Genomic DNA, 14,512 nt, shown 5'->3' on the forward strand with positions numbered 1-14,512 from the left:
GATTTTTCTTCCCAAAGGATTACTTCAAAGTTTTAAAAGATGACAATGGAGAAATAGGGTTTTATAATAAAAAGGTGGGTTTAAATTATTAAAATAACATTTCAAATATATTATCTATTCATTCTGTAACTATGTTCTCAAGGCTTCAGGGATGGTTATTGTGGAAACAAAAAATAAACAATAAAAAGCTGCCCTCTAAGAGCTCCCAGGTTAATGTAGAGGAAAAGCAAATACAGAGATTACTGCAATAATGTTGTATTCTAAGTGTATGACACATGTATGCACAGGATATAATGGGAAGAGACAGGAAGGCTCTCAAAGTAACCCTGGGACTACATGAGCTGGAAAGATTTCCTGGAAGCGGTGCTTAATGAAGACAAGCAGGAGTGGGTAAATACAAGTGGAGACGGATGGCCCGGGTGCACAGGCCTGAGTCATAAAGATGTACTAAAGAGATGGGATGCTCTAAGTCTGGGGAGAGCCAGTGAAGGGTTTTTCAGCAGGGGAGATAAATACCCAAAATTTTAAAATGCAATATGAAAAATGAATACGGGTGAAGAGGAATGCCAACACTGGACTACAATTTAGATGAAAAATAATGACAAACTGAATTTAAGTCGGGGCAGTGAGAATGGAAAGAGCTAGGGAGACTGGGGAGAGGATGGGAGCTATTTAGGAAGAGAAATGATGAGGTTGTGCGCAAATGTAATAGAGAGGAAGAAGGAAAGTGTGACTTCTCAGTCTGGTCAGGGTGATTAAATGAATGTGGAGGCCATTTATCAAGATAGTGGGAGAAATGATGAGTTCATGTATGGACAGCCTTTGGTTGGGGAGAAAAGGTTAAAAAGGCATTTAGAAATAAAATCCTGACTACTTCATTAAGGTCAGGTTGTAGCTATGTTCTTTATTATCTAGGTGGTTTTTGAAACCCTTGGTTTCATTAGATAAATGTGGACAACAATGTTTCTCAGATAAGGGTCTATCTGGTAGGCTGTTTATAACCCATGTTTTTATGCCTATTCCCTCACCTAAAGAAAAGACTTAGATTCTCTAGAAGTCATCCTAGGAATTTCTGGTTAGTTTCCCAGGCAATTCTTATTTACCCCAAAAATTAGAGCCACTGGTATGTAAAGTGGAAAAGAGTGTCAAGTACAGAACTCTGAGAAATAGCAATAATGAAGTTGGTGATTCTGGAGGGTTATATACCAAATTATTCACAGAAATGATGAAAGGAAGATGAAATATGCAGTTTAAAATTTTCTTCTAATCAGAAGATCATATAAAAATTTTTCAAAGTAGACATTCTATTTTAATACAGATGATAATGATTTATAGTTAAAGGGGTATGTCTCAAAATTATTGGATGAGAAAGGGCATTCACCTTTCCCTTTTTAAAAGTAATTTCTAAATCAGAAAAAAAACTTTGAATAAGCCAAAATATCAAATATCAATTGTGCAACTGGAGGGTCCAACTCAACATGTGACAATTCCCAGAATTGTGATCCTTAAGACAACCAAGGACTTATAATAAGCTGAGCACTTTTTCTAAGTAAACTTGGTAATGTGCTCAAAAAAATTTAAAAAATGAACAAAAAAACCTCCACTGTAAAAGGAACAGTATGTTCTTGCGTTGACTCTATAGATTTTGCTTTGTGTATTTCATGGTGAGAAACAGTTTTTACATAAAATAAATACAACTGACAAAAATAAATAATAATAACAAACTGTTAACTGACTTTATTTAATCAGCTTTAGTAAAAATTAATGTCAAAACCAGGACTAGGACTATGGACTCCAACTTTCAACCCTGCTCGAATCAGATACATTTATAAAATTAGACAATCTATAAATTGGTCTACTTGCTCAATTTTCAAAAAGAGATTTCTTATTTCTTCTCTGATTCATAGCCAGTTTATATTTACTTCAGTACTGCAGTAATCACTGCACAAATAACAACTCAGGCTTGTTTGGCAAACTATTTTGTTTTATATTAAAACATTAAAACAGCCATCTTTTTTTTCATATTGATTGATATTTATTTGAGGACATGCCATGTCAAAACAAAACAAGAGAGTCAACCCTTGCCTTTAACAATAATATTGTATTATAAAAGCACTTTACAACTACATCCCATTTTTGAGTACCAGTTACTGGGGTATGTGGCCTGATGATAATCTGAAAGCATTTCTCTATTCAGATCCATAACCCAAGTGCTCTCTGAATATTATAAGGTGAAAGTAAGTGGGAACTGGAGGAGGAGGAGGAAAGAGAGGGGAATAAGTTTCTCCCATTTAAGGGCTTGTTGCAGTGAGGGGATGAGGATGTATGAAGATACTTTTGCTGTCTTTTCACCCTTATACTGTGTTAAGTAATGCTTACCACATAAATTCAGCAGGCTTTTCCTGAGCTGTAACTCAGAAATTTACTTCCGACAAGCGATGTATTTACAAATGTGTTTATTAACTTACACAGCAATCTCACAATAACTTTACTAGTTATTATGAGATTAAAACAGTGCATGCCTGCTGCTGCTGCTGCTGTTAAGTCGCTTCAGTCGTGTCTGACCCTGTGAGACCCCATAGATGGCAGCCCACCAGGCTCCCCCGTCCCTGGGATTCTCCAGGCAAGAACACTGGAGTGGGTTGCCATTTCCTTCTCCAATGCATGAAAGCGAAAAGTGAAAGTGAAGTCGCTCAGTTGTGTCTGACTCTTAGAGACCCATGGACTATAGCTTATGAGGCTCCTCCATCCATGGGATTTTCCAGGCAAGAGGACTGGAGTGGGGTGCTATTGCCTTCTTTGTTTGCAGTGTTTTAAGGGAAATACACATTGCCATTGTGATGGAGCTCTAGATAGACTCAATAAAACATCTAAAAATCAAAAGTAGTTTAAAAAGACAAAGAATTAAATAGCACCAAAGAAAAAAGATTAATTGTAGCTTAAATATAAAAACGAATCACTAATTAACCAAACTATACAGATCTAATAAAAAGTAAAACCAGGTTCAGAGAACCAACATTTAAAAAATGCTGAAAAATAAGGCATAAATCTGCATAATGTTAAGTTTTATTTTCATTCTCTCTTTTCTCTCTTCTATGTATGCTTGTTCAGATCTGCCTCTAAGGGCTTATAAGAAAACTTTCATGTTCAATTTGATCTCAAATGTCCTGGGCAAAGTATTTGCTATTCTGTTGAAGATTCTATAGTTGTAAGCTTTAGATATCATTGTTTCCATTTGTTACAGTAATTTTGATCAAGGTGCCAAATTTACATTCTTCTAAAAATTGAAAGTAGTTAAAAAAGGCAAAGAAATAAATATAACCAAAGAAAAAAGATTAATTGGTTCCTCTTAAAGGAATTTGATTTCTACAGTGCCTTGCCTGCATAGCATTTTTTAAAAAAGAAACAAAGGAAGAAATAAAGAGAAGAAACTCAAGAGAAATCTATTGCTTAAAAAACTTTTCTTTTTCAAACAGAACTCTATTTTGACTATTTTAAAATCTTGGGAGAATTAGCTCTTAGAAGAATTAAATATTTAAAATGTTCTGAAAAAACAAGAGAAAAGTAAAAGTGCTTCAAAACAGCCATCTTTTAACTGTGAAAAGTTTCAAAAGGTACTCAGGACATTTCTTTCATTACCATGAGCTCGAAGTAAAGCTTCAGCAGTAAATAGTGGAGCCTGGAGCATGTCTGCTGTTTCCACAATAAGCATATCTTTCAATCTACGAAGATCCTGAGGTCTTAATCCTTCATATGGCTTTAAAAAGAAGAAAAACAAAATTAAATTGGCTAGAATACCTTTAGGAAGTTCTGCAAATCTATAATATATATGGTTATCATTTATTTAATCTTTCAGTTCTGGGTTGGCAATGAAGCCAAAAAGGCACTGTATCTTCCACTATCACGAACTTCAAACTACTTTCTCACAAGTCTTTTTTTAAGTTGGAAAGTAGATGCCTGGTCTCATGAACCTATCACTCTAAAACAAAGAATTATACTATAATGACAAGATCATCTTATAGTTTCAAAAATCTAAATAATACTAAAAAAAAAGGCATTAGAAATAAAAACTTACAATTTCACCACTGACCAACTGGGTCATGATAAACATTCTCAAGTATTTTTATCCAGTCTTTTCTTTCTGCAAATCAACTGGTTGTGAATATGTACATATTCACTTAGATACAGTTTTAATCACTGAACCACCAACATTTACACTTATTAAGACTGAATTTGGAGAAAAGTGATTATGACATACTATTCAACTTACTCATAAATGTATTATCTCTGTTTATTCAAGTGTTTGTTAACACTCCATAAAGGTACTTTATCATTTCAGGTGTTTTTTTATTCTGTTATCCTTTATCGTTTTCCCCCTTCGCTTTTAACAAAAAATATATAAAGAATAAAATCACAAATGTCTCACTATTCATAAGTTTATAAAGGCCAAAATAACCTATGACAGGTTTTCCTCATTTCACTTCCCTAATTTCCCTATCCTGCTTATGGCAATCACCACCATGAACTTGATTTGTAGCTATTCTAATAATAAGGATAACTTTATAAATATCACTAAGCAATTTGCCTTTATTTTTATTCAATATTGCATTTTTATTACTAATATTGATATACATATCTACTTCAGTCCTTTAAACAGATATAACCAGCTTACTGCAGTAAGAACTAAAGATAACAAGTTAAAAAGCAGTAGAAATTCTGAACTACTCATCAGAATTACAACCACTGAGGATATCCTTTGGTGACATTTATCAAATATTCCAGAGAGTTCTGGAAACCACAGAACAGATGCAGTTAGTAAACCTCATCTTTTACAGTTGATTTACAGATATTTTAAAACTAGATATTAACTTTATTTCTTGTTTTGCTTTTTTAAAATTATCATGGAAACCATTTTATCACTTCTTACTCAACCCAATATGACAGGAACTCTATTCATCAAGGCTATTTCTCTCACTTGATACAAGTTTTCTAATCCTAAAATGTCTTCTGGTAGGGATGCATATAGAAGCAATGAGTGTATTTATCACAGGAAAGACTGACAGACTTAACTGCAAAAAACACTGCCAAGATTTAAACATAAAAACTGTGTTGCTTTTAATATATAAGGAATTTGTGACAATCAGTAAATTTAAAATATCGAACGTCACAAAAACACAAACGTCTTTAAGTATATAAGCTCTTTACCTAACAAAATGGTCAACGTTTGAAACAAAAAAACAAAAAACCCAACAACCACCTTCCATATTGCTAAGGTCGCAGTGAGATAGTCCTCTGATATACTGTGGGTAAAAATAGAAATTGGTATATCATTTGAAAACTAAGCATCACATCCCAGGAGTCTTTAAAATATTTATCTCTTGACTCAATAATCTTACTTACAGGAATTCATCCTAAGGTCTAATCACAATGTGAACAGAACTGGTCATCTGCAATGTTACTTATAAAACTGACAAAATACAACTAACTCAAATGTACCTTAAGGGAGTTAAAGGATATTTACACGTTAAGAGTAGTCCCCAGTCACTCAAAATATTTCCTATAAGTTTATAAATATCAAGAAATGTTAAGGAAAATAAAAAACTATAGGATACAAAATGTCCAATATCATCACACTGATGAAAAATGGAAGGCAATGTTACAAGTATTATTTATAAGTGGTAGAAAAAATGAATATTTAAAATTTTTACTGTGCTTTTTATAAAGAGCATGTTTGGTTGAAAAAAATTTATTTAAAAAAAAATTAAAGAAAAGTCACTGGGGATGTTAAAGAGCTTTAAACACTGGCAGAGCATGCACTCAATGGGTCTGCAGTGTTATTCTTTTTATAAAGGATCGTAAAGCCTTAATACTGAATACACCACACAGCACACTGTATTAATAGTCTACTACACTGATACAGGCATTCAGCTATAGTGCCATGAATCTCTACATATTGCAGGTATCCTAGGACCCTAACTAGAAAAAGAAAAAAAAAATTAACCTAAACTTCTAATGTAATTTATTATTATATCCCTCTCTAGGGATTAACTAAAAATAAATTAAAAAGGGAAATTTAATCCAAACTATCCTTTGAAAAGTACCCCCACGTCATCATGTACAGCTTGCTTTTAAGCTAATTTATAAAACACAGCTTTTCATGCAAAAACTCACAAATCCCTTCATGGTTAAATTTGTAGTATTCATTCTAGCCTAGAAGTTATTCGCTATGTATAACACTGCTTCTAAGTTCAGATTTGGGACTCCAGGTATTTTTTCTGCCCTAGTAATGAAAAACAGTATTTCTTAATATTCCCAGTGGTGGCAGTTGTATATTTTCTGGTATTAATTCCTAAATGTTCTTCTTTAGGGTAGCCTTCATTCTATCTAATTTATGTTGAACAAAATAAAATTTGGTTTATATATATCAAGAAAGGAATAATGTAAAGCAACCTGTATAGATTCCTTTTTAAAAAAATACACAGTTTAAAACTTAAATAGGTAACAATGGAAGAAAAATAGTTCTTGAAGGAAAAAGACATACTGCCTTCATGAGCATGTAACATGATCACTCTGCATCTCTACAACTGAACTAGGTTATGTGAAGCATTTTAATACATTGTTCAGTCCCAGGTCAGTAGGAGTCCAATATGCTACTGGGGAAGAGCGGGAAAATGCTCCAGGAAGAATGAAGAGGCTGGGCCAAAGCGGAAACCATGCTCAGTTGTGGGTGTGATCTGGTAGGGAAAGTAAAGTCTGATTCAGTAAAGAATAATAACACATTGGAACCTGGAATGTTAGGGTCCACGAATCAAGGTGAATTGGCTGTTGTCAAACAGATGGCAAGAGTGACCATCCACATTTCAGGAATCACTGAACTAATTAAAATGGATGGGAATGGGTAAATTTAATTCAGATGACCATTATATCTACACGGACAAGAATCCTTTAGAAGAAATGGAGTAGCCCTCATAGTCAACAAGAGAGTCTGAAATGCAGTACTTCGGTGTAATCTCAAAAATGACAGAATGATCTTGGTTCACGACCAAGGCAAACCTTTCGGCATCACAGTAATTCAAGTCTATGCTCCAAACACTAACACTGAAGAAGCTGAAGTTGAATGGTTCTATGAAGACCTACAAGACATTCTAGAACTAACACCAAAAAAAGATGCTCTTTTCATCACAGGAGACTGGAATACAAAAGTAGAAAGTCAAGAGATATCTGGAGTAATAGGAAAGTTTGGCTTTGGAGTACAAAATGAAGCAGGGCAAAGACTAATAGAGTTTTGCCAAGAGAATGTACCGGTCATAGCAAACACCCTCTTCCAACAACATAAGAGACAACTCTACATATGGACGTCACCAGATGGTCAATACCAAAATCTGACTGATTATATTTTTTGTAACTGAAGATGGAGAAGCTCTACGTAGTCAGCAAAAACAAGACCTGGAGCTGACTGTGGTTCAGATCATCAGCTCCTTATTGCAAAATTCAGACCTAAATTGAAGACAGTAGGGAAACCACTAGACCATTCTGGTATGACCTAAATCAAACCCCTTATGATTATACACTGGAGATGATGAATCAATTCAAGGGATTAGATCTGGTAGACACAGTGCCTCAAGCACTATGGACGGATGTTCATAACACTGTACAGGAGGTGGTGACTAAAACCATCTCCAAGAAAAAAGAAATGCAAGAAGGCAAAGTGGTTGTCTAAGGAGGCCTTACAAATAGCTGAAAAAGAAGAGAAGTGAAAAGTCAAAGGAAAGAGGGAAAGATATACCCATCTAAAGGTAGAGTTCCAGAGAACAGCAAGGAGAGATAAGAAATCCTTCTTAAGTGAACAATGCAAAGAAATAGAGGAAAATAATAGAATGGGAAAGACTAGAGATCTTTTCAAGAAAACTGGAGATACCAAGGGAACATTTCATGCAAAGATGAGCACAATGAAGGACAGAAACAGCAAGGACCTAACAGAGGCAGAAAAGATTAAGAAGAGATGGCAAGAATATACAGAAGAACTATACAAAAAAGGTCTTAATGACCCAGATAACCCTAGAGCCAGACATCTTGGAGTACGAAGTCAAGTGGGCCTTAGGAAGCATCACTATGAACAAAGCTAGTGGAGGTGATGGAATTTCTGCTGAGCTATTTCACATCCTAAAACATGATGCTTTTAAAGTGCTATACTCAATATGTCAGCAAATTTGGAAAACTCAACAGTGGCCACAGAACTGGAAAAGGTCAGTTTTTGTTCCAATCCCAAAGAAAGGCAATGCCAAAGAATGCTCAAACTACCATACAATTGTACTCATTTCACATGCTATCAAGGTAATGCTCAAAATCCTTCATGCTCAGCTTAAACAGTACATGAACTGAGAACTTCCAGATGTACAAGCTGGATTTAGAAAAGGCAGAGGAATCAGAGATCTAACTGTCAACATCCACTGGATCATAGAGAAAGCAAGGGAATTAAAAAAAAAAATCCTATCTACCTCTGCTTCATTGACTTTGCTAAAGCCTTTGACTATGTAGATCACAACAAAGTGGAAAATTCTTAAAGAGAAGGGAATACCAGAACACCTTACTTATCTCCTGAGAAACCCATATAAAGGACAAGAAGCAACTGTTAGAACTGGACATGGAACAGCAGACTGGTTCAAAATTGGGAAAGGAGTACATCAAGGCTGTATACTGTCACCTTGCTTACTTATAAGCAGAGTACATCATGTGAAACGCCGGGCTGGATGAATCTCTAGCTGGAAACAAGATTGTTGGGAGAAATGTCAATAACCTCATATATGCAGATGACACTAATGGCACAAAAGTAAGTAAGTAAAGTCACTCAGTTGTGTCTGACTCTTTGTGACCCCATGGACTGCAGCCCACCAGGCTCCTCAGTCCATGGGATTCTCCAGGCAAGAATACTGGAGTGGGTTGCCATTTCCTTCTCCAAGGGATCTTCCCAACCCAGGGATCAAACTCGGGTCTCCTGCATTGGAGGCAGACGCTTTAACCTCTGAGCCACCAGGGAAGCCAATGGCACAAAAGTGAAGAGGAACTAAAGAGCTGCTTAATGAAGGTGAAAAGGAAGAGTGAAAAAGCTAGCTTAAAACTCAACATTCAAAAAAAATGAAGATCATAGCATCCAGTTCAATCACTTCAGGCAGACAGATGGGGAAAAAGTGGAAACAGTGACAGATTTTATTTTCTTGGGCTCCAAAATCAGTGCAGACAGTGTCTGCTGTCACAAAATTAAAAGTTGCTTGCTCCTTGGAAGAAAAGCTATGACAAACCTAGACAGCATATTAAAAAGCAGAGACATCACTTTGATGACAACAGTCCATACAGTCAAAGCTATGGTTTTTCCAGTAGTCATGTACGGAAGTGAGAGCTGGACCATAAGGAAGGCTGAGCATCAAAGAACTGATGCTTTCAAACTGTGGTGCTGGAGAGGATTCTTGAGAGTCCCTTGGACAGCAGGGAGCTCAGACCAGACAATCCTAAACGAAATCAGCCTTGAATAGCCACTGGAAGGACCGATGCAGAAGCTCCAACACTTTGGCCACCTGATGTGAAAAACCAACTCATTGGAAAAAATCCTGATGCTGGGAAAGATTGAGGGCAGGAGGAGAAGGGGTTAACAGAGGATGAGATGACTGGATGGCATCACCAGCTCAATGACATGAGTTTAAGCAAACTCTGGGAGATAGTTAAGGACAGGGAACTGGCATGCTGTAGTCCATGGGGTTGCAAAGAGTTGGACACAACTTACTGACTCAAAAACAACAACATGCAGGCAGTATCCCTCTCTTCTTCAGGAAGGATTAAAATGAAGGTGCCTTTCTCTTTTCTGTTGCTTCTATTTTCAGATTAATACAAATCATCAATAACCTTCAAAGCAGTCTAATACTGATACAAAGAAAGAAAAAGAGAACTAATTTAAAGATAAACAGGGAATAAAAGTGCCTCTTTTGCATCAGTGCATATTACTGCTACCAAAATACCACTGAAGGAAAAGTGAAACAGTCCAACATATAAACTGTACCACTTTGAAGTCATGTATAAAGTGATAGTATCTTCAAAAACTGTTTCAGAAGAGACTATGACAAAGGAGTTATTAAAGATATATTTATTTTCCCCCACAATTAAAACAGCTTTCCCCTGATTATATAGGTGAAATAAGTTCATTGTTGGAAAAAAAATGAAAAAACAGGTACTTATTGACCCAAGTATATTGGTAACTGTTAAAATTTTAAAAGATGTGAAAGACACTCAGGAGAAGAAGAGGATATTTCCAATTTCTCTCAATACCAACCTCACATTAGCTGACCCCTGAGCTGAGCTGAGCCTTAGTGAAGTCTAAGTACCATAGCATGCCAGGAAAAATCATTTGAGATAAGGTTGAAAAGGCAAATAGTGGCAAGACCATATAAGTTCTTATATCTGAGCAAACAGTTTGGATTTTATTCTAAGTGCAATGAAAATCACTAAATGGTTAAGTGATATGATCTAATTTAAGTTTAATAATGTCACTCTGGCTACTGTGCACAAAATGGATTCTAAGGGGACTAAAACAGAAGGCAGCAGACCAGTTAAGAAACTACTATAGCGGTCCAGATGAAAAGTGAAGGTGGAAAGGATGACTGAGGGAGGTAGGAGGAGAGAAGGAGAGAAGTAAATGGATTTAGGTTATATTTTTGGAGGTAAACTGACAGAACGCCCAGATTGTTTGGATGTGATGAACTGAAAATGCTGCCACATTTATGCTTGAGTGGTTGGAGGTAATGTTTACCGATACAAGGAAGACTTAAAGGAAACCCAGGGAGCAAAGTCCCTGCAGCCCAGGGAAGAAGTGTCTCACTAAGAAGGGAGTGGTTAATTGTGTCAAGTGGTGCTGAGGAATTCAGGTAAGATGAGGAGAGAAAAGCATCAAGTAAGAGGAAGAGAGAGAAGGATTTGGCAAGATGGTGACTCTCAATGTCCACGTCAGTGCAGTTCCATCAGAGCAGAAGGGGAGAAAGTTACACTGCAAAGGGCTGGAGAGTGAAGGGAAGGTGAGGAAGTCAGAATGTACAGACAACTCTTAAATTTTGTTTTTCTCATATGAAGATCAGCAATGTGGGGCTACAACTGAAGGGGGCCAGGGACAGGAAGAGTGGTTAATGGAGAAGCTGTTTTGTATTTTAAGATGGGCATTATCCAAGCATGTTTGTTGAGAAGAGCAATCCAGACAGGCAGAGACTGAGGAAATGGAGGACTGGATCTTAGAGTCCACACCTCTCTATACAATTAAACATACGTATGGGGCTTCCCTCATAGCTTAGTTGGTAAAGAATCCGCCTACAATGCAGGAGACTCTGGTTCGATTCCTGGTCAGGAAGATCCCCTGGAGAAGGGATAGGCTACTCACTCCAGTATTCGTGCCTGGAGAATTCCATGGACTGTAAGTCCACGGGGTCACAAAGAGTCAAACACGACCGAGTGACCTTCACACACACACACAAATATACATACGTCAAAGGACAGGTTTTCTGTATCTTTTTCATACTTATGGCTTTTTAAGATGTATTTTCATACTATGGCTATACAGATGACAGAATGTATAGCATACTACAAAGAAGACCACACACACTGGGTTTTAAAGAATAAAAAAAATTAGTACAATATTTGCATATTCTTTCATTAAAAAAAAACTTACCTCTCGTTTATCTAAAGCAGCATACTCAGCTTCTATTTCTTCAGCTTCAGGATCTCGTGAGAATACCATTTGAGACTCTAGATTGAGGGCCAGATCTTTGTGGTGCTGCTTTTCTGCACAATCACAAGGAGTATCTTTATTCTCATTCTCAGCAAACAGGTCTCCTCCATGTTTTACTAAAAGCTAAAAAAGATTTTTTCAAAAAACTTGTACTTATAGATTTAAATGACAAGTTATTCCATTCTACATATTAAAACTTTTTTATATAATAAAAGCAGCATGACCACAAATCAATAATATGTAATAATATGAAGTATGAAGTGACAGTTAGATACCAGTGGCTTCTGATTTTAAGAAGTTAGATACCAGTGGCTTCTGATTTTAAGATAAGCAATTACTGTTAATCGGTGTTAAGATGACTTCCTTTGATTAAAAACAACAAACCTGTTTCTTAAATTTTATAAAGAAATTCTTAAACATTCTGTCCAATCCAAAGTTTTACTTAAAAATGAATAATTTTATAGCTATTCAATGCTTTAAATTTTATACATTTCTACAAATCTTTCTTAAACAAGAAGTGCCATTAACACCTGATGTCCTGGCAAGGCAGACAAAAATTTTCATTTGCATCGTTCATTATCCAGTTAAACACTGAAATGAAATTAGGTTGAGCAAATCACTGAAGCAAAACTGTTTTCAATATTACTCAAAATAAGCAATGGGAATAGCTACTCACAGCCAAGGTGAGAAGATACTCCATCAAATCTCTTGATATTTAAAGGAAGGACATCACTCAAAGAAATCCCACTTGTAAAAATGCATAAAAGAGTAACAATGTGTTTACTACTGAGGTTTCTGCTGAGTTTCTAGAAGCTTAATACACTGTTACTAAGGGCTGTAGCTTCAAGGTTCCCCATTACATCTGCAGACACTGGGAAGGGCATGAATACCATGAGGGCCATAATCCAGGACACCCCTGAAGGACAGCCAAACCATTAGTCATGGAGCCAATTCTTTTACAGAATTCACTCACCACCACATAACACAGTAACAGACACCACCTATTGTTTTCTGAGTGCCAAGCACTATGCTGAGACCTCTAACACATTTCCTTATTTAATGTTAACAATCCCAAGTAGCAGGGATACTATGATGTTTCAGAAGAGTTAAATAACTTGACCAAAATTACCCAACTAATAAGCAGCAGAACTGGGATTCAGACACAAGTTTGACCAAGTTCTTAATGACACTGTACTGATGCAAAGAACAGGTTGACCACAAACATTAAAGAAGTCACATGTATCCTGGGCCTACTGCAAAGTTCTGGCCAAATCTCATTTATGATCTAAACGTGAATACCTTCTAGCGATTCGCACTGTTTAAGGGAGTTAATCAAAATGGTAGCTTCTTTTCATTTTCTTCCATATTTTATCTCCTCTCCTTCCAACAAACACAGATCTTCCTGTAAAATTCCTTTATTGCCTCTGCAGTTCTCATGGTTCCTCTACAGTCATCCCAAGAGGCCCTGACAAAACAAGGGACCTACACCAATGCCAGGCCTGGAAGCCACTCACAAGCCCAGTGGACATGACTCTGGCTTCCTGCTCTAGGCCAAAGGTATTTCTCAGAGCTAAGATGGTTTACAACAGTTTTTAAGTTGTGAAAACAAGCAAACAAATCAAGAAGAATATGAAACACAGACTTGTGGTCACAAAGGTTAAAATAGTTACACATTACATCTGTCCCTTTAAAGGAAAAAAGTATGCGAAGCAGAAGTCTCAGCAGTCACTTATCACCTGGAGCCCTTCAGTCTAAGTGTGATCTGGGGACCAGTGGTATCACTGGGGGTTTGTTAGAAATGCTGAATCTCAGTGTTACCACCCAAGCCCCTCCCACTCCAGACCTCTATATCAGAATCTGATTTTAATCTCAAGGAGATTCTTATGCACATGGAAGTGTGACAAGCAATGACCCTACATTCTGGCCTAAGTGATACGGAGACTGGTATATTTATATTACCTACTCTATTTAATACTGGGAAGTAATAAGCCCACAGACTTTACCATACCAACTGCAGGATCTATTACTGTTTTCAGCCTTTCAGCTTCACAGGCTATCCAACATAAAACAATTCGCTTCTGACTGCTACAGAACTTGCCTGGAGAATCCCACTTTCACTTTTCACTTTCATGCATTGGAGAAGAACATGGCAACCCACTCCAGTGTTCTTGCCTGGAGAATCCCAGGGATGGGGGAGCCTGGTGGGCTGCCGTCTCTGGGGCTGCAGAGTTGGAAATGACTGAAGTGACCTAGCAGCAGCAGCAGCTACAGAACTAAGAGCTGATTTTGTTCTCTAGTTCTTTATTCAGAGCAGTAGGAAATGATTTCTAAAAAGCACACTGGGATAGCTTTCAAAGCCATGATTTGATTTACATCCAAAATAGATACTACCATGGAAGACATTCCAAGTATTAGCAAACAAGATAAATCATATTTAACTTAATTACTCCAGTCTTCAGCAAAAGCAAAGACAACGAAATTTAAGAGGCTGTGCCATTCCGAAATATTGGTGAGAGGAACCTTCCAGTCTGCATTCCATGGGGTTTAAAAAAAAAAAAAAAAAGAGTGTATGGAGAGGGAATGTGCGAGAAGTCATTGTTGAGAGTCACTTTTGACAATTTTCAGAACTTGAGATTTCTTACCTTGACTGGTGATCTGTCTTCAAAAGCAGTCCCAAAATGAGTCTGATGGGAGTATGGTGAGGGGTCCCCAAAACCTGTATCTCATTGCTGGAGAGATACCCGTGAT

General features: G+C 36.8%; 1 protein-coding gene across 4 annotated transcripts in view; it reads right to left on the reverse strand.

The window, feature by feature from the left end:
* ANKIB1 (ankyrin repeat and IBR domain containing 1) overlaps nt 1-14,512 on the reverse strand; it is a 154,963-nt gene that overhangs the window by 52,347 nt on the left and 88,104 nt on the right. For all 4 annotated transcript variants that reach the window (XM_005678911.3, XM_018047437.1, XM_013963123.2 and 1 more), the window contains 2 exons: nt 11,705-11,887; nt 3,640-3,757 (listed from right to left, as the gene is read on the reverse strand). In XM_005678911.3, coding sequence (XP_005678968.2) covers nt 3,640-3,757; nt 11,705-11,887 — 301 coding nt within the window. The remainder of the gene's footprint in view (nt 1-3,639; nt 3,758-11,704; nt 11,888-14,512) is intronic.

This window comes from Capra hircus, chromosome 4, assembly GCF_001704415.2.
Source record: "Capra hircus breed San Clemente chromosome 4, ASM170441v1, whole genome shotgun sequence".
NCBI classification, from domain to species: domain Eukaryota; kingdom Metazoa; phylum Chordata; class Mammalia; order Artiodactyla; family Bovidae; genus Capra; species Capra hircus.